General features: G+C 43.5%; 1 protein-coding gene across 6 annotated transcripts in view; it reads right to left on the minus strand.

The window, feature by feature from the left end:
- Nucleotides 1–21,978, minus strand: part of LOC120913421 (calpain-9-like) — a 78,741-nt gene extending 56,763 nt beyond the window's left edge. For 3 of the 6 annotated variants that reach the window (XR_005743511.1, XM_040323338.1, XM_040323336.1), the window contains exons 1-10: nucleotides 21,832–21,978; nucleotides 16,891–17,081; nucleotides 16,748–16,817; nucleotides 14,577–14,695; nucleotides 12,956–13,113; nucleotides 9,542–9,713; nucleotides 6,475–6,546; nucleotides 3,060–3,145; nucleotides 2,906–2,977; nucleotides 1,340–1,503 (exon numbers count right to left, since the gene is read on the minus strand). Coding sequence is in view for 4 of the 6 variants with exons in the window: in XM_040323338.1 (XP_040179272.1) it covers nucleotides 1,340–1,503; nucleotides 2,906–2,977; nucleotides 3,060–3,145; nucleotides 6,475–6,546; nucleotides 9,542–9,713; nucleotides 12,956–13,113; nucleotides 14,577–14,695; nucleotides 16,748–16,817; nucleotides 16,891–17,037 (1,060 nt within the window). In the remaining 2 variants the exon portion in view is untranslated. The remainder of the gene's footprint in view (nucleotides 1–1,339; nucleotides 1,504–2,905; nucleotides 2,978–3,059; nucleotides 3,146–6,474; nucleotides 6,547–9,541; nucleotides 9,714–12,955; nucleotides 13,114–14,576; nucleotides 14,696–16,747; nucleotides 16,818–16,890; nucleotides 17,082–21,831) is intronic. The other 3 variants (XM_040323335.1, XM_040323334.1, XR_005743512.1) reach the window with 2 other exon arrangements.
- Nucleotides 21,979–24,921: the final 2,943 nt, after the last annotated feature.

Raw genomic sequence — 24,921 nt, forward strand, 5'->3', positions numbered from 1 at the left:
ACGTTCTTGGCGGTCGGAATTTCCGACAAGATTTATGTGACCGTGTGTATGCAACACAAGTTTGAGCCAACATTCCGTCAGAAAAAGTCCACCGTTTTCTTGTCGGAATTTCCGATCGTGTGTACGCGGCATAAGAATATAATAAACCGCAAGAAAAATACACAAATGGGTCCCTCAATAAACCAAGCCCAATCTTTCCTTGGAAGCCCAGATAACTGGACTGATAGTGTCCTATTTTGGACATATTATGAGAAAATCTAACTCACTGGAAAAAGGCAATAATTCTCCAAAAAGCTGACTTAAAAAGAAGACAACTAGCAATGAAATAGCTGAATGCAGTCACAGAAAGTATGAACATGCCATTGCAATCACTGGAGACCCAAAGGGAAGACAGATCATTCTGGAAAATGACTATCCACTTGGTCACCTGAAGTCCACATTGACTTGATGGCAACTTGGGGCACTTAAAGGGGGACATGTAATAACTTTGTACATATTTTTTTTCTTTATTACGGTCAGAACTAGGGATAAGCTTTATGTTCGAGTCGAACATGAGTTCGACTCGAACATCTAACAATTTGGGGTGTTCGCGGCAAATTCGAAAAGCCGTGGAACACCCTTTAAAAGTCTAATTTTAAAGGTTAATATGCAAGTGTTTGTCATAAAAAGTGTTTGGGGACCTGGGTCCTGCCCCAGGGAATATGCATCAATGCAAAAAAAAGTTTTAAAAATCACCGTTTTTTCGGGAGCAGTGATTTAAATAATGCTTGAAGTGAAACAATAAAAGTGAAATATTACTTTAAATTTCGTACTGGGGGGGGGGGTGTGTATTGTATGCTTGTAAAGTAGCGCATGTTTCCCGTGTTTAGAACTGTCCCTGCACAAAATGTCATTTCTAATGGAAAAAAAGTCATTTACAACTACTCGCGGCTATTCATGAATTGTCGGGTCCTGGCAATACAGATCAAAGTCATTGAAAAAAACGGCAGGGGTCCCCCCCCCCAGTCCATTACCAGGCCCTTTGGGTCTGGTATGAATATTAAGCGGAGCCCCCAGACCAAAAAAAAGTGTGGGGCCCCCCAAATTCCATATCAGGCCCTTCAGGTCTGGTATGGATATTAAGGGGAACCCCGCACCAAAATTTCAAAAAAGGTGGGCTAATAGCAAAAGGGGGAAAATTAAATACATGTAGCTTATGACCCATACAGTAAAGAGAACCTGTTCCAGTAAAGGCAAATCACAGGTCCACTTCAAGAAGACAACGGTGGTATATCTCTCCCGCTTCAAGTGACAAAGACACAAGAAAACTGAGACTTGGAAGAATGTACCCATCAATTACCAGAGGTAGGGCTGCCCCCTGATGAAAGTCCTTTCACCCAGCGCCCTTCATACATCACATACTCCCAGGGTTTAGCAGCACTGCCAGTTTCCAAGAGGCTCTGGGTTCCCAAGTGACAGATCTCCAGAAAGTGGAAATTTGTTTTGAAATCCTCAACTGCAATCCTGCATTTAGAGACACAATATTAGTACTAGGTATAGCAGTATAGTAATCTGATCACCATTAAATGATACAATTTCACCTTTGACATATTACTCAAAAAAATATTATATGACATGAGTTTACGATTAACAATAAGTTACAGAATAGAACCTTAAAGTGGAGGTTCACCCTATAAAAAAATTCTAACACTAGATCCAGCCCAGTTCTGCATATAAAATGACACTGACCTTTTTTTTTTTTTTCTCTTAGATATCGTTTAGCCTTAGAATTCACCGCGGCTTCCGGGTAGGGAATCCCGCGGGAGTGGGCATTCCTATTGACATGCCAATTGATTGACATGCTAAACGACGGCGCACACAGGCCCACTCCCGCGGGATTCCCTACCCGGAAGCCGCGGGGAATTCTAAGGCTAAACGATATCTACGAGAAAAAAAAAAAAAAAAGGTCAGTGTCATTTTATATGCAGAACTGGGCTGGATCTAGTGTTAGAAATTTTTTATAGGGTGAACCTCCACTTTAAGTAGATAATTTATTTTAGATATTTTTCCTAAAGTCGTGCAATTTTTTTTTTTGGAAGCTAACCCATTTCCTGGTTGGACAATAGCTTTGAACGAATGAATTTCTTTGTCAAGGAGAGGAATATGTAAGAAATGTTGTACCAAGTGAAGCTATGTTGTCTTTAAGTACAGTATATAATTATGGAGCCAATTTACAATAATGAGATCATTTTCATTTTTATTTTAAAATTGGTGATAGATTTTATTTGCACTAAAAGGCCAAATGTTTGACGACCCCTGACCATCATACCCAATGGCTAACTGTGGACACCCTCCAAATGACTGATTTCAGATGTTTTCAGTGTAGAGTACTATATATGCTACAACATACAAAGACTTTTTAGACAATTGTGTGATTACAACCTTGTAGCAACAATTTGGGGAAAGCACATACTGTTGTTTCAATATGACTGTGCCCTGTTCATAGAGCCAGAACCATAAAGACATGGTTTGGCGAGTTTGCTATGGAGAATCTCCACGGGTCTGCTATGTCCTCAGCCCTATTAAAAAAAAAAAAAATTAAAAGTCAGCATCTACAAATACTGCAGCTGTTGACTTTTAATATATGCACACTTACCTGTTCAGGGAGCCCGCGATGTTGGCACCCCAGCCAATTTCGTAAGGGAAACTGGCAGTGAAGCCCCATCAGATAGGCGGTAGGGGACCCCATGATTTCTAACAGTGGCCCTGGGTATGGGTAAGGGTGTGAAAGTCAGGTGTCCTCAAACTTTTAGCCATAGTATATTTCCTTTTGAAAATGAGGCTCAATATTGGAAACAACTTTGACATTAAGAGTTAAACGTTTATCTTGGACTTGTAAGACAATATTTAAATTGACATTGGGTACCAGAATTCTCCATCCTCTAGAACTACATTCTCTGGCAGCTCGGAGTCAATCACAGTATGCCATTCTGGACCCCTGAGAAAAATAACACAGAAATGTATTTTCAACAGTTCTGGCAGCTCCACCTTAAACATGACAAAGACATAAAACATCCTACCCATCTCTCCAGGGTCCAGTCCACTCAGTGTGTCCCCAAGGGTTCCTGACCCGGAGCAGAGATACTGGCCCATTTAAGGTCCGAACCTGCAAGAAAGGATCAGGTATTGAATGGAGATAAATGTATAAACAGTCACCAAGATGTAACTTGAAGAGTCCTCTGCTTTGCTCCTCATGGAGGAAATGATTAGCGGGGTCTGCAAAGCCAATTTTGGGCTCTTTCTCATTATCACATTTGCTCTTCACTAAAAGTTGTGAACACTCATGGCGTGTCTCATAGTAGTGTTTTTATTCATGTTTAAATATTGCATGCACATATTTTTTTATCAAGCTCAGTTCATTAAAAGTATTTAATGGACAGCCTTTCTCGACATCAAACATGGAGTAATGTTTAAAATAACTTTCAGGGCTCAGGGAACCCCTGCTAACAATTACTATACATACGGCTCACTATACATTAACATCCCTGGGAAGAATGCTCCTTAGGCGAGAGATCTACTTCTGGTCATTGGTAGAACACGCCCCCTCCGACATATAACTAAAAAGAAAATTGTTATCAGTGGTTACTTATCTAAGGGGCAGAAGTTGATCATTGCTTAGAAACCCCTAGAAACTTCTGGGTTCAGGGGTGTCAAACTCAATTTCATCGTGGGCCGCAACAGCATTATGATTGCCCTCAAAAGGGCCGGTTGTATCTGTAAGATTAAATGTTAGAGCCACCCCACCATCAGAAGTTGAATCCCCCACTCTCCCCTACATCACAGTGCACCCCCTTTCCTTTTTCTGCTGCTGGGAAGTAGCTGGATGCATTTCTTGAAAGCAGAAAGTAAGGGACTGGAGTAGGACCAGAGGAGGGCTGGAGCTCTCCTGCAGCTGTTAACCTGTTCACATAGGTTCCTGTATAGAGGTAATATTTGTGTACATTCACAATTAAGGGACCCTTCCATTAATATATTGTGTTTACCTAATACAGGCATGTCCAAAGTCTGGCCCGTGGGCCAAATGCGGCCCACCTGTTGATTTAATATGGCCCTCCTGGGGATTTGGATATATATATTGTTTGTGGCCCCCAGGGCCACAAAATCTATATACCGTATTTATCGGCGCTGCCTTGGAGGGCACAGGGAGGGGGCAGGACGAGAGCCGTCAGATTACGCGAAGAGAATCTCCTGTTTACTCAGCAGCGTCTGTATTGGAAGTCTCCTGGGATGCCATTGGACGACTGTTCTGTCTATCATAGGAGGTAAGACTTTGTATTAAAGTGGCCACAGAGTAAACAAGAGATTCTCCTTTTTGTAATCTGTCGGCACTCGTCCCGCCCCCCTCCCTCTGCGCTCCGAGGATGCAGATGGGCATCAATCAGGCTGCACTGATGGCAATGGTAAGGCTGCATTTATGGCACATGTGAGTCTGCATTTATGGCACATGTGAGTCTGCATTGGTGGCAATTGTGAGGCTGCATTGGTGGCAATTGTGAGGCTGCATTGGTGGCAATGGTGAGGCTGCATTCATGGCAATGGTAAGCCTGTGCGTGTTATATGCCGATAAATACGGTATATCCAAATAACACGCCCAAGCTCATCCTTAGTCCTGAGCAGCGCTCTTGAATTTGTTGGGGCCACAAAATATATACAGTATATCCAAATAGCACGACCAAGCTCATCTCTTCACCACACACAGCCACAAAGGCAAGAGAATTCTTGTTGGGTAGTGTATTAGTGCTCGGACGAACACACTTAGACCGAATTTTTATTGGTTCTAAGAATGTCAGGCAAAATAGTCGGCTCTCACGCATGTTCACTTAATCAAATCTGGCCCTCTTTGAAAAAAGTTTGGACACCCCTGACCTAATAAGTTGAAGACAAAGGGCAGTGTGTATACACAAGTGTTTCCATTAAGGACCAAGTTGATATAGTGTATAAGTATCGTGTGTTTTCATATTACAGTAAGACCCCGCTAGGGGCGTGTACGCTGATTTACGCCTAGAATATGTAAATCAGCTAGATACGCCTATTCACGAACGTACGCCCGGCCGTCGCAGTAAAGATACGCCGTTTACATAAGGGGTTTTCAGGCGTAAAGATAAACCACCAAAAACATGGCGCAGCCAATGTTAAGTATGGGCGTCGGAACCGCGTAAAATTTTTCAAAATTTTACTTCGTTTGCGTAACTCGTCCGTGAATGGGGCTGGCCCTAATTTACGTTCACGTCGAAAGCATGACGATTTGCCAACGTCATTTGGAGCATGCGCACTGGGATACGTACACAGACGGCGCATGCGCCATTCGTTAGAAACATCAAATACGTGGGGTCACTAGTATTTTACATAGAACACGCCCCCAACCTGCCTATTTTGAATTAGGCGGGGTAACGCTGGCCCAGTTACACTGCGCCGCCGTAAATTACAGCGCAAGTTCTTTGTGAATACAGGACTTGCTGCTCAAACTTACGGCGGCGTAGTGTATCTGAAATATGCTACGCCGGCGGAAATCTACATGAATCTAGCCCAATGCCTACAACTGTGCCCTGAAGCAGCCTGAACCTGCACAGCTTGGATGTTCCATAACAGCTGCAGTCCTCTCCCAACCTAGGTAAGCATTACTGCTGGATTGCATGTGGGTCAGGATGGGCATGGGAAGGAGGAACTGAACACCAGGAAACACTGCTAGTGACCATAGACTACAATCAGGGGGCTGTTCCTGATGGCGGGTAGGACTGTTGGAGCAGTGGGGAGGCAAAGAGGCTGTTTGCCCACTTACCCAGTAAAGCAAAGAATTTCAACAGCAAGGTTAATAATGGGAGAATAGCAGGCAGACAATCCAATTTAGCATTTAGGAAGTAGTAAATGATCACAGGAATTAGGAATGGAGTGGAATCCATCTGCCCATCTTCACATAAAAACCAGCAGGTAGTATATTGCCAATATTTTTTTTTAATCCCTTGCAGTGTATTAACTGGCTAGGATACAATGTCTTTTCCCTCAACAAAAAAATGCAGTTACACTACTATACTTTGCATCTGAGAGATTAAACAACATTGACAAGTATCTAATTAGCAGTCAACTGGTTTTAATGTGTAGCAAAAGAAGGGAGCGCCAACAATTACTAACAATTATCGATAGCAAGAGATTAAATTCACACACGTAGACCTGGCCTAATAATGGCCTCCAACATTTTTTGAGACCCAGGCAGTAAATTAAAAGAACATATAGCTGTTCCAAAACCCATGTTTATTGTCAAAAAAACAGATGGGGGGTACAAATTGAACGGAATTGGTAGGTTTGATAATCCACTCAATTTATTTCTCCCCATAGACTGGAGCTGGCCTGAGGGTTTGGGGCTTCTACACGTCATCTGAGATTGTCACCCAACCTGTCATCTTAAATCTATAATAGCTTTAATTATTCCATACTTACTAATTTGGTTTCTGTCACTGAGTACATGTGATGGCCGAGAATGCCCATCAAATTCGACGTTTCAACTTCTCCCTGCAAAACCAAGAGGTTTGGAATGATAAAATAGCTTCCAACTGTCCCAGTTTCAAAGATAAATGCCTCCATACCTCTATTATATATACACTACGTAACCACTAAAAATATTTGTTGCATCTCAAGTGTTAAACATCTTGGGCCGGATTCAGAAAGGACTTACGACGACGTATCTCCAGATACGCCGTCGTAAGTCCAAATGTGCGCCGTCGTATCTATACGCGTATTCTGGAAATCAGATACGCCTGAATTTTGCCAAGATACGACCGATGTAAGTCTCCTACGCCGTCGTATCTTGGGTGCATATTTACGCTAGCCGCAAGGGGCGCTTCCGTAGATTTAACGTACTTGCGCCCGTCGCATTAAGCTACGCCGTTTACGTAAGGCGTACGTCCGGCGTAAAGTTACCCCTGCTATATGAGGCGCAGGTAATGCAAAGGTATGGACGTCGGAAACGTCAAAACAGCCGCCGTATTTTACGTCGTTTGCGTAAGTCGTACATGAATGGGGCTGGGCGTAGGTTACGTTCACGTCGTATGAATGGAGCCGGCGTATCTTAGGGAGTAAATTCGACATGATTCTGAGCATGCGTGCGCATGCACCGTTCTTTCGGCCATGCATTTACATGGGGTCACGCTTCATTATAATACAACTCGCCCACTGCCTTGCTACTTTGAATTACGCGGTGCTTACGCCGGCCCATTTACGTTACGCCGGCGTACATATGGGAGCAAGTGCTTTGTGAATACTGTACTTGCCTCTTAATGTTATGACGGCGTAGCGCATATGAGATGCGCTACGCCTATCTAAAGATGCGCCGATGTACCCGAATCTGGCCCCATATGTTTAACACTTGCAAGATGTGGTGAGCGTGAGTCTTGTAATCCAGGGTTATATAGCTAATTTTCCATTCTACTATGAAAACAGACCTAAATAACAAGATTATTAGATCATTCACACAAGCAGCTGAATGACTTTGAGGAAGAACCTCTACCCGCTTTGGTCAGCAGGGGCATTTAAAGTGGAGGTCCACCCGATTTTTTTTTTTTAAAAGCCAGCAGCTACAAATACTACAGCTGCTCACTTTTAATAAATGGACACTTACCTGTCCAGTGCACCCACGATGTTGGCAGTCGAGGCCGAGCAATCACTTGTCTCTCGGCTGCCCCCGCCGCCATCCTCGGTGAGGGAATCAGAAAGTGAAGCGTTGCGGCTTCACTGCCCGGTTCCCTACTGCACATGCACGGGGCGCCCTCGCTGGTCCCCGATGCCTCCTGGGACCAGTGTGTTTCCCTGAAGACAGCAGGGGGTGACGCGGCGGTGGCGTGACTCCTGCGGGAGTCTATTCCCGGAAGTGGGTGCAAATACCTGTATTATCCAGGTATCTGCACCCCCTCCCCCCTGAAAGGTCCAAAATGTGACACCGGAAGTGCGGAGGGTTCCGAAAAGCGGAAGTTCACTTTTTGTGTGGACCTCCGCTTTAACAAGTCAGAAATAGTGCTGGGCTTTCTCAGAGAGCCCAGCATTCTCTGCATACATGGTAGAATGACAGCATCCTACATTTTGATTGGGTCAAAGTAACAGAAAATTGAATGACAGATACTTCTCGTAACTTTCCTTTCCTGACGAGTTCCATATCAGCAAGGCTGGGTATAGGCCCCGCACCCCAGCTGTGCTGATACAGAGCCCTTAGAGAAAACGGAAAATTGAATGACAGATACTTACTGTAATTTTCCTTTCCTGACTTACTCCATGTCAGCACAGCTTGGGGGCGGGGGTTATACCCAGCTGTGCTGACATGGAGCCATCAGTGATTTTTTTTTTTTAACCAATTCCCGACTACCTCTCATACATATACAGTGGCAGGTTGGCTCTCCTGCGCGAATCGCCGTATATGTACGGCGGCTCCTTTTAAGAGCCATACAGGTCTCAGAAAAGTGTCAAAAGTGTCTGATATGTTCGCCGCAATGTCGCAGTCCTGGTAAAAAACGCAGATTGCCACCATTACTAGTAAAAAAAAAAAAAAAAAAAGATAAAAATGCAATAAACCTATTACTTATTTTGTAGACGATATAACTTTTGCACAAACCAATCAATATACGCGTATTGTGATTTTTTTTTACCAAAAATATACATATTGGCCTAAACTGATGTTGTTTTTTTATGGATATTTATTATAGCAAAAAGTAAATTAATATTTTTTTTTTCAAAATTGCCGCTGTTTTTTTGTTTATAGTGCAAAAAAAAAACACAGAGATGATCAAATACCACCAAAATAAAGCTCTATTTGTGGGGGGGGGAAAAATCCGTAAATTTTGTTTGGGTACGTCGCATGACTGCGCAATTGTCAGTTAAAGCGACGCAGTGACGTATCAAAAAAAATGGCCTGGTCATTAAAGTGGAGGTTCACCCTAAAAAAAAATTCTAACAATACATTGAGAAGACTGATTACACTGCGGGTATGCTGTTTTTTTTTTTTTTTTCGTACATACCTCGTTATCGCCGTTTGATCCCTCGGCTTCCGGGTATGATTCTTGCTGGACTGGGCGTTCCTAGTTGATTGACGTTCCTCCGACCGGCACATACTGCGCGTCACGACTTTCCGACAGAAGCCGAATGTCATTGCTCGGGCGCCATATAGAGTCGGCTCTATACGGCGCCTGCGCAGCGACGTTCGGCTTCTTTCGGAAAGTCGTGACGCGCAGTATGTGCCGGTCGGAGGAACGTCAATCAACTAGGAACGCCCAGACCCGCAAGAATCATACCCGGAAGCCGAGGGATCAAACGGCGATAACAAGGTATGTACGAAAAAAAAAAAAAAAACCAGCATACCCGCAGTGTAATCAGTCTTCTTAATGTATTGTTAGAATTTTTTTTTAGGGTGAACCTCCACTTTAAGGGGGCAAATCCTTCCGGCACTAAAGTGGTTAAGGAACTAGGTACAAGTGGTTCTTGAGGCTGTTCTCCCTGTGTGAATTTCAAAAGAACATCCTACCTCAGTGTTTCCACAGCAGATTAGAGCTCCTCTCTGAAGCATATTGTCCAGGTGCCTCCATAATTCTGAAGCTGGGCAGTTGGTATCACTGCTCTGTACCACACCACCAGTCATGTCTTCCAGAGCTTCTCCAGCAAAGCCCATTTGTAGGGCAGAGTACCCACCTTTAAGCCTGCAATTGATCCCTGCGTTAATATTCAATGATATTAAGGTGGGGAAAGAATACATTATGGGAGCCATTTAAAAAAATGCAATATCATGTGATGCGCAGTTTCACCGTCACAGTTATCAATTCTGATCATGTCTTCTCTGCTTTTTTACAGGTAAATGTCTTCTATCCATCTGTACACTCTACTCTGCTGGACTATCTGACATTGCTGTATCATTTTTGGTAAATGTCTTCTGCTGCCATATCTTTAAACGTATATATTTAATGCTTACTCTATAACAAACACACTGCAGAAGCAACATTACTGGTGATTTGGGATGAGCCGAACACCCCCCCGTTCGGTTTGCACCAAAACCTTCGAACGGACCGAACGTTCGCACGAACATTTAGAACCCCATTGACGTCAATGGGACTCGAACGTTTGAATTCAAAAGTGCTCATTTTAAAGCCCAATATGCAAGTTATTGTCGGAAAACGTCTTTGGGAACCCGGGTCTTGCCCCAGGGAACATGTATCAATGGAAAAAAAAAGTTTTAAAAAACGGTTGTTTTTTCTGGAGCAGCGATTTTAATGATGCTTAAAGTGAAAAAAAAATATGAAAAATTCCTTTAAATATCGTACCTGCTGGGTGTCTATAGTATGCCTGTGAGGTGGCACGTGTTTAGAACTGTCCCTGCACAAAATGAGATTACTGTAAGAAAAAAGAAATTTAAGACTGCTTGCGACTTTAATGTAATGTCTGGTCCCTGCAATATGGATGAAAATCACTGAGAAAAATAGCATGGGTTTCTTTAGGTGCAAACTACAGAGCACAAGTGCAGTACACACCAAGTAACATTAGGTGCAAACTACAGAGCACAAGTGCAGTACTGTTACACACAAAGTAACTTTAGGTGCAAACTACAGAGCTTGTGCAGTACACACCAAGTAGCTTTAGGTGCAAACTACAGAGCACAAGTGCAGTACTGGTACACACAAAGTAACTTTAGGTGCAAACTACAGAGCACAAGTGCAGTACTGGTACACACAAAGTAACTTTAGGTGCAAACTACAGAGCACAAGTGCAGTACTGGTACACACAAAGTAACTTTAGGTGCAAACTACAGAGCACAAGTGCTGTACTGGTACCCACAAAGTAACTTTAGGTGCAAACTACAGAGCACAAGTGCAGTACTGGTACACACAAACTACAGGGCACAAGTGCAGTACTGGTACACACAAAGTAACTTTAGGTGCAAACTACAGAGCACACGGGCAATACACCACGTGAGAATACTGCAGCTAGCACAATCAACTGATAGACAGTAAATTAGGATAGGAAGAACTGATTTAGCTAAACTATACAGTGTATAAATATATGTACAACACCTGGGATGTATATATATCCTCTACACACTAACTTTAACTAAACTGACTAGCCTGCCTGCTCTATCTATCTATCTAGAAAAAAAAGACACTGGCCCAGATTCAGAGAGCAATTGCGTCTGCGTAACCATAGTTACGCAGCGCAATTGCTTACTTGCGCCGGCGTATCGAATGCTCCTGATTCAGGAACCTCGATACGCCGACTGCAGCCTAAGATATGCCTGGCATAAGGCTCTTATGCCGTCATATCTTAGGCTGCATTCTTACGCAGGCCACTAGGTGGCGTTCCCGTTGTGGTCAGCGTAGAGTATGCAAATTGCATACTAACACCGATTCACAACCGTACGCGCACCCCGCGTATGCAGTTTGCCAATGCTACATATACCCGTCGTTCCCGCGTCGCGAAGTTTCAATTTTACGTTGTTTGCGTAAGTGAATCGTGAATGGCGCTGGACGCCATTCACGTTCACTTTGAAGCAAAAATGGGCAAAGCTACCTGAATCTGGGCCACTGTCTCTTTCTCTCTCTAGGACTGATCTATTCACTAACACCGCCGTAACACACTACACAAGGCCGCCCTGCAGGCAGCCTTTTATAGTGTGGGGCGTGTACTAAAGCCCTGAGCCATAATTGGCCAAAGCCACCCTGGCTTTGGCCAATTATGGCTCTCCGTTTTTTGCGCGCTGTGATTGGCCAAGCATGTGGGTCATAGTGCATGCTTGGCCAATCATCTTATCTTATTTCTTCGAATTTTACATTGAACTTCAGTCGAATTCTAACTACATATATTGCTGAAATCAAACACTGTGTATGTTATTAGAGAATTTCAAAATAATGCTGTTTTTGTTAAGCCAAAGGTGATTTAAAGAGTCATTGCAATAAAGATTTTTCTTTTGTCTGCTCACTTTTCTGCATTCACATAGAAAACAATATAATATTTTCGTTTCGACCAATTTGTAAATTTATCGTTTTGAATGTTTCGAATCGAAAAAAATCTGTAAATTCAAAGAAAATTTGAAAATTCCGAATACGAACTGAACGAATCAACCGAATTGAACTATAATAAATAACCAGATCAACAAATCAAAACTAAAAAATAAAATTTCGTCATGCACAGGTCTACTTAACACACCCCACTGAACACTGCTCTAATCAACAATGCTGCCCAGGATGCAAGAGTGGTGTTGATTAGAGCAGAGTTAAAGTGGAAGTAAACCTTCTACAAAAAAATTATGAATTACTTACCTGAGATCGAAGCTCCCTCATTCCCCTCCTCCGTCGCCACCATCTCTCCCGGAGTGATTTCCGGGTATCGCGGCTCCGGCGCTGTCACTAGCCGGAGCCGCGATGTGTGCGCGGGAGCTGCCAGTCACGGCATGATCGCCTTCAGAAATGGCACGTTTAATGCACCATTGTCTACGACGCATGCGCTGTAGACATCGGTGCCTGACTTTTTGGCAAATATCTCCTAAACCGTGTAGGTTTAGGAGATATTCCTTGCACTTACAGGTAAACCTTAATTTAGGCTTACCTGTAGGTAAAAGTGGTCTGTAACGTGCTGGACTTCAGGATACTCGGGGACACTGCTGTGAGAGCAACGATCCAACTCTCCTTGTGACACAGACCCTAACTAAATGAAACCCTATAGGACAATAAGTAATCTTACATTAATTGTGACATCAAGAAACTACAATTGTTAACAGGAGGCCGCCATGTTGTATGAACCAGCTTCTCATCTCTGTAAAATGCACTTCACAGAGCTTTGGTTTCAGGAGAATCAATGGTTACCTTACTGTAATTACTGAGAAAAACAAGGTGACTTTGTTATTGAAGGGTTACAACTCTCCGCGGCTGGAGTGTGTAGTTTCAGTAATACTCACTTGGCATAGGCTTTCTCAAGCAATGAACTCCAGAATTCGTCCTTGTCCTTAGAATGCACAAAAAGTAAATTGTAGTGAGTCTTTCCATTCTGAAGGGTCTGCACGGTGGGCAGTTGATCGTCTACCACTACCTCAACCCAACGCCCATACTGCCAGAACTAAAAGACATATCAAGAGAGGTTTGTTAATTATGGTTCCCTTTCTGTATGTTAAATGTTCCAACAGTGTAATATGGCAGATATTGTGTGTGAATGCTCAGGTTATACTCTTATTCAGTTTAATAAAGATCAAGTTCTTCAAGCTCTTGAAATACAGAACCCCCCCCCCCACAGCAACAAAAGATTCCCTAGCAGCCAGCATCAATAACCCCCCCCCCCCCCCCGCACACTCCAACACCCCTTGCCATTACATATATTCAGTTCTGGAGGTGCTGGCACTATGTTCCCCCACATTCTTGCTGAAAAAAAGCCCTGTAGTGATATAATTTATATGATTATTATTATACAGGATTTATATAATGCCACCAGTTTGCACACCGTTTACAACACAATTTAATAGAGAAGGAATCAGAAGGCCCTGCTCATTGGAGCTTACAATCTAGGAGATACATTTTTTTTATTTGTTTTGCTGAAACATACCATTTTATTGTTTATTTTTTGGTGAATCCGTTGACTTTTTCCTAGATTTTGGTTTGTGTACCATGTAGTTTTGGTACCATTCCAGAGCAGAATGCCCTGATACCTTTGGCTTTGACAATAAAAGTATGTAAAATCTTTATTTTAGAATTATTAATACTCATTATTAATACTAGATATTTTCCTAGATATTTTTCACATTTTTAAAAGTTACTAAACTCACAGCAGTAAAATCAGTCTGTATATGCAGTAAAGCATGCTTCCACTCACTGTGGAACCTAAGGGGTTAATCATGCACATTTAAACGTTTAACAAGTCTGTTTGATACTATCTTCTCTGATTATCCCCTTCTTTTACTGTCCCCAGTCCATCTCATGATAGTGCCTTGGGGGCACTCTGCACATGCTCAGTTTGGTGTGTATTGCTAGAGAGTTTTTTTTGGGAGGGTGCATGTGATCAGCACAGGGCCAATCAGCACTGTCAAGACAAAGGGTTACTGGTCTTCCAGTGTCATCGGACAGCTTTAACCAGACACTGATAGAAATCACAAGACTGTTATATACTACTAATGAGAAAAGGTATTTAGCAGTTTATTTTTACTAAAATAACTGCATTTCCATGTTCTGTGTACTGTGGGAGACCAGATATAGTGAATGCAGGGTCCTGGGTTTAGTAACATTTTAAGGATTCTAAGGCTTTTACTTACTATACCATTTTAAAAACTACCCTGTTCATGTTTTTACTAAAAATAAAGGGTACTGTTTTCCATTCTGCTCCTACTGTATTCACAATGTGCCAGAAAGATTTAGGCCCTGATGAGGATCCTCTGGCGGAGCAGTCCTCGTTTACTCAAAAAGTTGCTAGCCATGGCTAGAAGGCTCTCCCACACACTGGACATTTTCCATGTATACATGGCTAGAAAAAAGCAATATGGAAAATCAAGAATGTTTTATGGGAGCAAACTGATTTACAGATTGCTTCTTTACCTGGAATCTAAACTTTCCATTATACCCATCTCCAAAGTCTTGTTCCATGGGCATGACTTGTTCCAGGAGGTGAGGGTACAGTGACAGACAGGCCACGGCTGAGAGGAACCAGCAGTTACCTATAAGAAGGTACATAAAAAAGACATTTAACTGAATTCTAATAACTACACATAATTGTATCAATACAATGACATGCAGATAAGATAGCATAAGGTATACAGTATAATCACTACAATGACCTCAGTTTTAACCTCTTCTGGACTGCCTTCAGCACATTTTAATTTTAAACTGATCGCGGCTATAATGAATTGTCAGGTCCCAGCAATACAGATAAAAGTCATTGAAAAAAAACAGCATGGGTTCCCCCCTTAGTCCATTACCAGGCCCGTTGGGTCTGGTATGAATATTAAGGGAAACCCTGAACAAAAATAAAAAAAGCGTTGGGCCCCCCCAAATTCCATATCAGGCCCTTCAGGTCTGGTATGGGTTTTAAGGGGAACCCTGCACCAAAATTTAAAAAAAAATGGCGTGGGGTTCCCCCCAAAAATCTATACCAGACCCTTATCCGAGCACGCAACCTGGCAGCCCGCAGAAAAAGAGGGGGAGATGAGAGAGCGCTCCCCCACTCCTGAACCGTACCAGGCCACATGCATCAACATGGGGAGGATGTCCCCATGTATATGGGGACAAGGGCCTCATCCCCACAACCCTTGCCCGGTGGTTGTGGTGGTCTGTCGGCGGGGGGCTTATCGGAATCTGGAAGCCCCCTTTAACAAAGGGGACCCCCAGATCCCGGCTCCCCCCCTATGTGAATTGGTAACGGGGTACATTGTACCCCTACCATTTCACAAAGAAAAAGTGTGAACATTTTAAAAATGACAGAAGACAGCTTGGGACAAGTCCTTTATTAAAAAAAAAAAAAAAAAAAAAACATTCCAGGGATGTAATCCAGTCTGTCCAGCGTTGTAATCCATTCTTGATGTCCCGCGGTGATCGATTCTTCAGCGATGCTCTCCACTCCAGCGAGGAAAGAAGCACGATCTTGCCTGCACAGAGGCACCCGCCTAATGATGCACAAGTGGTTTGACAGTTCTTTAATAACCGAGGGTGGGGGCATCCATGACGTTGACGGGTGACCCTGCCCCCCGCATCACAGTGGTTTCCCGTGACGCGTTAGAGGGGGCGGGCTCATAGTGGAGAGCGGGACATCGAGAATGGATTACAACGCTGGGGCTTCAAGATTCAGACATCCTCCCCATGTTGAGGGCATGTGGCCTGGTACGGTTCAGGAGGGGGGGGGGGCGCTCTCTCGTCTCCCTCTCTTTATCTGTGGCCTGCCAGGTTGCGTGCTCGGATAAGGTTCTGTATGGATTTTTGGGGGGAACCCCACGCCATTTTTTTTAAATGGTGCAGGGTTCCCCTTAATATCCATACCAGACCTGAAGGGCCTGATATGGAATTTGGGGGGACCCCCACACTTTTTTTTAATTTTGGTTCAGGGTTCCCCTTAATATTCATACCAGACCCAAAGGGCCTGGTAATGTACTGAGGGGGGGGGTTCCATGCTGTTTTTTTTTTTTTTCAATTACCTTTTATCTGTATTGCTGGGACCTGACAAATCATTATAGCCGCGATCAGTTTTAAATTACTTTTTTTCCTTTAGAAATGTCATTTTGTACAGAGACTTTTCTAAACACGGGAAACATGCACTACTATAGACACTCCCCAGGTACGAAATTTAAAGGAATATTTTACTTTTATTGTTTCACTTTAAGCATTATTAAAATCACTGCTCCTGAAAAAACACCTGTTTTTAAAACTTTTTTTTTGCATTAATACATGTCCCATTGGGCAGGACCCAAGTCCCCAAACACCTTTTATGACAATAACTTGCATATTAGCCTTCAAAATTAGCACTTTTGATTTTTCATGTTCGTGTCCCATAGACTTTAACAGTGTTCGCGTGTTCGAACAAATTTTTTGCCTGTACGCATGTTCTACTGCAAACCGAACCGGGGGGGTGTTCCGCTCATCCCTACTAGGGATCAAAGAGGCTGATAAAAAGAGATGAAGGTACATTCCATAAATTAGTGGCACCTTTAAACCTCAACTTTAAAGGTGCCTCAACATCTAATATTCTAGGTAGTAAAAAAAAAACGGCACAGACTTACTCAGGTTCCCCTGGCAAACATCCATTCTGGTGGCTCCATCCACAATAAAGCGTGGACATTCACAGATTTCCTGGAGGAAACAGACAATGAAGATCTCCTGTAGCAGATGGCTATTCACAAAGAACAGATTTCTATAAACATACCCTGGGCCTCTTCCACTTTACTTCCTCCTTATGCAGAGCTTCATCCTCAGGGAAAGTGGAGTCCACAAATAAAGGCTGTTGGCATACTATCGTAGCATCATTATCAGGATGAGTGGACTTGATTCTCTTAGAGGGAGGAGGTTCCATTATCCACCATCATCAAACATAAAGGGTTGCTGTATCCAGATGTCCTGGAGTAAGAAAGTCAGAAGAATCATGTTTGGTCTTTAAAGTAGACATAAATCCTAAGCTTATGTTTGCTAAAGCTCTGTGTATGATAGATATAGTTACATAGTAGGTGAGGTTGAAAAAAGACACACGTTCATCAAGTCCAACCTGTGTGTGTGTTTATATGTCAGTATTACATCGTATAACCCTGTATGTTGTGGTCGTTCAGGTGCTTATCTAATAGTTTCTTGAAAACATTGATGCTCCCCGCTGAGACCACCGCCTGTGGAAGGGAATTCCACATCCTTGCCGCTCCTTTAGTAAATAACCCTTTACATAGTTTAATGTTAAACCTCTTTTCTTCTAATTTTAATGAGTGGCCACGTGTCTTGTTAAAATCATATCCCCTCTCAAGCATTTCTTCTCCAGAGAGAATAAGTTCGGTACCCACAACCTTTCCTCATAACTAATATCTTCCAGACCCTTTATTAGCTTTACTAGTATAAGGGGGAGGGGCTTATTAGCTTTGTTGCCCTTCTTTGTACTCTCTCCATTTCCAGTACATTCTTCCTGAGGACTGATGCCCAGAACTGGACAGCATACTCTAGGTACGGCCAAACCAGAGTCTTGTAGAGCAGGAGAATTATCGTTTTATCTCTGGAGTTAATCCCTTTTTTAATACATGTCAATATTCTGTTTGTTAGCAGCACTTTTGCATTGCATGCCATTGCTGAGCCTATCTACTAGGACCCCCAGGTCCTTTTCCAACCCAGATTCCTCCAGAAGTTCTCCCCCAGTGTATAGATTGCATTTGTATTTTTGCCACCCAAATGCATAATTTAAAATTTTTCTACATTGAATCTCATTTGTCGTTTATGAACAAATGAAATAGGATTGGTCCCAGAACAGAACCCTGGGGGACCCCACTACCCACCCAAGACCATTCCAAGTACTCCCCATTTATCACCACCCTCTGAACTCACCCTTGTAGCCAGTTTTTAATCCATGTACTCACCCTATGGTCCATGCCAACAGACCTTATTTTGTACAGTAAACGTTTATGGGGAACTGTGTCAAATGCTTTTAAACAATTGCCATTAAAATAAAATCATGTTTTCATGCTTTATTGCATCTTACTGCCGCTGATCTCCTGTGCAGGATCACCAGGTATCATTTTATTGAAAGCTACAGGTTTAAAAATATATAAATGGGTTATATGAGATTGAAGTGACTGGGTTTACACATACTTTAACGTAGGGTTGTCCAACCAGCGGCCCAAGATGGTTAGAAGTGCTGCCCAGCACAAAATCATAAACTTACTGAAAAATGTTTACTGTTTTACTGGACTTTTGAAAGTTTCATCTTCCCCCCCAAAAAAATCACACTCTTCACAATCACGCCTTATGCCGCGTACACACGATCGGTTAAACCACTTAGAATGGTCTGATGGGCCGTTTTCATCGGTCAAAACCGATCGTGTGGGGGCGCCATCGGTTATTTAACCATCGGTTAAAAAAAAGCCAACTTGTTTAAATTTAACCGATGGATGCCTAACCGATAGAAAAAAAAAAAGATTGTTAGTACGACCATCGGTTAAAAATCCACGCATGCTCAGAATCAAGTCGACGCATGCTTGGAAGCATTGAACTTCGTTTTTTTCAGCACGTCGTTGTGTTTTACGTCACCGCGTTCTGACACGATCGTTTTTTTAACCGATGGTGTGTAGGCGCAACTGACCATCAGTCAGCTTCATAGGTTAATCGATGAAACCGGTCCATCGGTCCGTTCTCATCGGATGGACTGATCGTGTGTACGAGGCATTATTCGTGTCATCAGTTTTCAGCAGCACCTATATTTGTGAGCAAGTACTTTGAAGGATGAAACACAGGAAGGACGAAATTAGAACTAAAATATCTGATGAGCTTCTTGACAACTCATTGAGGGTTGCTATGGAACCAGCTATTGATGTGTTAGTTTATCAAAAACAGTGTCAAATATCGCACTAGTTTTATGTTGCCCTCTTTTACTTTTGTAATAAAAAAAAAAAAAAAAATGTAGTTTTATTAGACTGGCCATTCGCTTTTCTAATCAGCAGGAACTGGCCGAGATTCGAACAAGTAACGGGCAGGCTGAATGTACAGTATCTCACAAAAGTGAGTACACCTCTCACATTTTTGTAAATATTTTATTATATATTTTCTTCATGTGACAACACCAAATAAATTACACTTTGCTACAATGTAAAGTAGTGATTGTACAGCTTGTATAACAGTGTACATTTTCTGTCCTCTCAATATAACTCAACACAGAGCCATTCATGTGTAAACCGCTGGCAACAAAAGTTAATACACCCCTAAGTGAAAATGTCCAAATTGGGTCCCAATTAGCCATTTTCCCTCCCCGGTGTTATGTTACTCGTTGGTGTTACAAGGTGTGAATGTGGAGCAGGTGTGTTAAATTTGGTGTTATTGCTCTCACTCTCTCATACTGGTCATTGGAAGTTCAACATGGCACCTAATGGCAAATGAAAAACAAAAGAGTCTATAGGCGCTAAAAACTGGCAATCCTTAAAACAGGTATGTCATTGAAAAATAGAAAAAAACTGGACCCCAGTGCAGCTGGTTACTTCTGGAGAAGTGGACAACAAATAAACCAAAAAATCCAGCGCTCAAAAGGACCAGTGAAAGTAGAATTGCTGTATTCAATCAAGTTAATTCATTGTTGGATGCACATAGAAATAGTTGAAAATCACAACTGTCAATGAGAATGAGATAATAGAATTGATAAAATGTATCTGATGAAATGAAAGGAAAACTCACACTCGTCGAAGTGCTACAAAACTTGTGTACGATCCCGGGGGGATCGCCAATGGGGACACCCCTTTTGGGAAAATCTGTTTAAGGCCCCTTTCAGAAGGGCGTTTCGATCAGGTCTGCCTGTCAGTTTTTCAGGCTGACCTTATCGTAAGGCCCATATATTCCTACAGACAGGTGGGTGTAAACAGAGTTGTGTCCGTTTACTCCTACCTACCTCCGGTCTGATCAGGCCTGCTAAAAAAACAAGAGAGGCCATTTAGGCAGAGTGGATCAGATTTCGCCGGATTTCCCAGCCACCCATAGAATAAAGCAGCCTCTGCCCGTGCCCGTGCAGTTCTGAGCAGTCACAAATATGTCATCTGCCTGCTCTTCTCTGGACCCATGTGAAAGGGGCTTAAAGCGGAGTTCCACCCAAAAATTGAACTTCCGCTTATCCCACTCCTCACCCCCTTACATGCCACATTTGGCATGTAATTTTTTTGGGGAGGGGGGGGGAGTGGGGGCTTCAGGAGGAGTGGGACTCCCTGTCCCACTAACTCCTTCCGCCGAGGGGCTGGTTAGGCGATTAAGCTTAATCGACTACTGCAGCCCCTCCCTGTAGGCTATCGCCTAGGACACGTCACAGGTCCTAGGTGATAGCCTGTCCAATCCAATAGCGCAGACCCGCGCCGCACGCATGCGCAGTGCCGCTCTAGCATGCGCAGTGGGTGCCCGGCCGTGAAGCCGAAGGCTGTCACGGCCGGGTGCCCACAGTTAGAATGAAGACGCCGGCCGGGGAGGGGGGGAGAGGAGCGGAGCCCCGGCTGGCGCGTCGCGGGAACGCTGGAGCAGGTAAGTATGTTTTTTAAAAGCCAGCAGCTACACTTTTTGTAGCTGCTGACTTTTAATAAACATAAGGCTTCATTCACATGTGCAGCTAGTGGATGGTAAAACCAGGTGCTTGAGCCTGCCAGTCTGTCTGCTCAGAGCTGTACCAATGCCATGGCAAAAATTAAATAGCATGTCACATTAGGCGGGCATTACCAACCAATGCAAGTCTAAGGGGGAGTACGGCAACTGCCCCACAACCGAATGCATTGCATGTGATTGCAGCACACTAGTGCAGCATTTACTGGGTTAAATCAAGCAGTGAGAAAGTGACATAACACTTTGCCACCTGCCAAATGCCCTCTGAAAAGTGATCCAAAGTGGATTGCTTTTCACTGGATACTGCACGTGCGAATGAGCCCCTAGAGGGGAATTTCCCTCACTTTGTGAGTTCCTTTCACTTCCTGTTGCATCCTTGTGACAGGAAGTAAATGGAAATGTTCCCAACAGTACACAGACAGCAAAAAGATAAACTGGCAGGGTTTTTCACCCTTCCCTACACGAATCTATAGAAATTGTGACTTATTTTGAACTTTGTGAAATTTCATCATTGCTCATAGCAATCAGTAATGTTTATTTTTTATCTTTATTGCAGGCTGGAACACGGCAATGACTTGTTAGCAAGAACACACACCTTTCTTCCAAGCAGGCATTACAAATCAGCCCATTGTCCCTCGTTAGTGCAGTCAGACCACATTCGTGTACTCAGCAGCGTACTCATGACTTTCTCTTTTAGAAAGAAGTACTTGACGTGATTGTAGCCGTATTAGTGCAATTGTGACAGAGGAAATTGAGTAATGTCCGTGATACCTTTTTTATTTGCACTAACATACAATTTTTCAGGACAAGCTTATCTTGCTTGGACCTTGAAGAAGGGGACATACCACGAAAGCTTGTCCTGAAAAATTTATGCTAGTGCAAATAAAAAAAAGTACTAAATTTTCTCTTAGAAAGAAGTGAAAGTAAAAATGATATTAGCAGTGCAGCATGTGACAGTGTGTGCGGTATGTATAGAGGAAGCCATGCACACAGTCAGGGCTGACATTGCATACTCTGCCCTGGCAGACACTCCCCCATTACACCCCTTTACCTGAGGAGGTCACAGGACTGGAGCCAAGACACCTCTGGGAAAGCTCAGTCTTCAGCAGACACATTCAGACATGCTGTGCTTCTCAAGGAGGCAATACAGATCTGGATCAACCAGAAACCTGCAAAGACCTCTGGGAACCTTTGTTCTCTAGGGAGAGGCTTCTTATGCAAACTTTAATGCAGTTGTGGTTACTCTGCAAGACCCAGCATGCTTGGCCAGCATGGTCTAACCCAGCTTTTTCCACCTCTTTTTTCCTGGTGTTTTAGTAATGTGCATAGTTGGGTATCTTAACCTATAAAGCTACAATGCAAGTCTCCAATAAGTACGTGTCCTCTCCACATATCCTTGGAACAACTACAAGTCCATGCCATGGGCGTCCGCAGGTAGGGGCAAGGGGGGGAAATTGCCCCCCTCTGGAATCGTTAAGAAGGTGTTGTAGTTGCCAGCTGCAGTGTCCGCCGCTGACTTTGATACATCTGATGTCCCTTCCTTACCCCGGCTCGGATGAGATAGCTTGGCCGTTCCGCCGCTCCTCTTCAGTGATTGGCTGCCTGCCTGTGTGCATGTAGATCCGGCCGGCGTCCGCGCAGCCTACTCAGAGCAGTCAGTGGCCGAGCCGCTGAGTGATACGCTGCCAGTGCCTACTCATAAATCACATCACAGGAAATGATGAGTGGCATATACAGTTGCAAGCAACAGAAGAAGAACCACAGGTAACAGAAGTTAGGAGGAGCATTTTGAATTATATATTGCTGGAAAGTTGAACAGCTATTACTGGAAAGATATGTCTGTGTATGTTAAAGCGGAGCTCCACCCTAAAGTGGAACTCCCGCTGATCGGAACCCTCACCCCCTCCGGTGTCACATTTGACACCTTTCAGGGGGGTGCAGATACCTGTCTAAAGACAGGTATTTGCACCCACTTCCAGCCACACAGTCTTGGGCAGACTGCGGGCATGACGTCACCTCCCGTCCCCCTGTCCCCCGTTGTGTTCTGGGAACACTCGGCTCGCAGTACACAGCGGGAGCCAATTGGCAGGCGTAGCGCGACTCGCGCATGCGCCGTAGGGAACCGGGCAGTGAAGCCAGAGCGCTTCACTTCCTGGTTCCCTCTCCGAGGATGGCGGGGGGGCAGCAGAGTGACGAGCGATCGCTGGCCCTCTGCTGCGGACAGCGTGGACTCCAGGACAGGTAAGTGTCCTAATATTAAAAGTCAGCAGCTGCAGTATTTGTAGCTGCTGGCTTTTAATAAAAAAAAATCAGCGGACATCCGCTTTAAGAGATAATTCATCTTCTTCACTTTGTATAGGCTGTTTTCATCAAGATCAAAATATGGCCACAACCGATGTATTGCAATATAAAAAGTTGAACATTTTCTAGGCTATATTTATATGGGCATGGTACGCCTGGCCTGAGTAACTTCCAATACAAAGTGACGCTGAATTATCTCTTATATAACACATATATATTTCCACTAAGATATATGCGTTATATAAGAGATAATTCAGCGTCACTTTGTATTGGTAGTTACTCAGGTCAGGCATACCATGCCCATATAAATATAGCCTAGAGAATGTACATCTTTTTTATATTGCATGGGTGACCTTAAAATGACCCCCCCCCCCTGAAAGAAGTTCTCCGGATGCCCATGGCCCATGTAATGCTATTCATGGTGCTGCCTGTTGTGACAGTGCTAGGCCCTGCCGTGGGGTAAATGGAGGTAAAGAGCACACAAGGTTCCAATAAACGCAGAGTGAGTGGCTCCAGAAGATCAGTTTACAGTGGAGAAAACTGGTCTTCTGGTTTTCCCTGTTCTGTTACTCCCAGATCGGGGTCTGGAGTTTAGAGACTTTGAAGAGCTTTTGGAGGCAAGAAGGGTGCATTTGCAGGTGTGCACAATACTTTTCATTTCAATAGGTTTTTATTGAAGTTTTATACAAACAAAAGGATAATACAAATAAGATAAAGTAGACCATAAGCAAATTCTGATCTGCACAGTTTTTCGTTATACAGTCAAAACACATGGAACAATGTAGTGCTCAGCTAGTGCACAATACTTTTAATCTAAAGTCTGACAGCAGAGCCCCACCTTCTCCGAGGCTGCAGGAGAGAGAGAAGTCAAAGGCGTTTATGTCTGCACAGTGCGGGTGAAGTCTGTGATGGAACAGACAGAGGTCCTAAGCCTGGGTGCTAGAGAGCTGAAAGCAGTGCAGAGCTGTGCATTGAACACATCCATGCTGTGCAAGGTGGTTTGACAGACCAGACCAAAAGCCTAAGCTTGAGGCCTGCAAGACCTTGCAAGGGAGAGGCCAGGAAGATTAACAATATTTATTTTTGAAATAATGGTGGGAACCCCTGCAATGGAAACGGTGTGTTTCTTGAGCTTTTACTTCCATTTTAAATAAAAATGGGCCAGCAAGCTCTGAAAAGTAGTTCCTGTCTGGTGTGAACTCACTAGAAAACATCATGGTGCTGATTGTTGGGGCAAGGTCAGATGAGTCTGGGCATTTAAAACCTTTGAGATTGACATCACCTGGTCTTCCCAGACGATGATTGAGAACAATCCATGACACTGGCTGGTCTCAGCTTTGCAAAGGGGGCAGCGCATGCTATAAATTCTGCAGGGTGCCCAAACTTTTGCAGACGCCATTTTTTAGTTTTCTGTAATTTTAAAGGTGTAAATGATGGAAATAAAATCTAACTTTTTTTGACATATTATAAGAATGTCTAATCTGTAATTTGATGCCTTTTGGAGATTTTTCCATCTTTCCTTGGCTTCGTTATGCACATTAATAAAAATTTTTACCTGGGGTGCCCAAACTTTCGATCCCCACTGTAGTATCAGATTCATCGTCCATTTCTGGAGGAAGCATAAAGTGAACATGACCTTCTGGTTTCTTTTTGTAGAAGTCGCGCTCTGGTGGAGTAGCCATGACTAGGTCGCACTCTGGTGGAGTCTCAACTTGAACATCACTTTTTGGCGGTGTCTTAATGTGATGGTCGACAGGCCTGCCGTGTGAGCCTTGTCTGCAGTAAATACTGCATATATCTTCAATAAAAAAAGAGAGGAATTAGATTTAGCACCTTCAAC

The sequence above is a fragment of the Rana temporaria genome, chromosome 9 (assembly GCF_905171775.1).
Source record: "Rana temporaria chromosome 9, aRanTem1.1, whole genome shotgun sequence".
NCBI classification, from domain to species: Eukaryota; Metazoa; Chordata; class Amphibia; order Anura; family Ranidae; genus Rana; species Rana temporaria.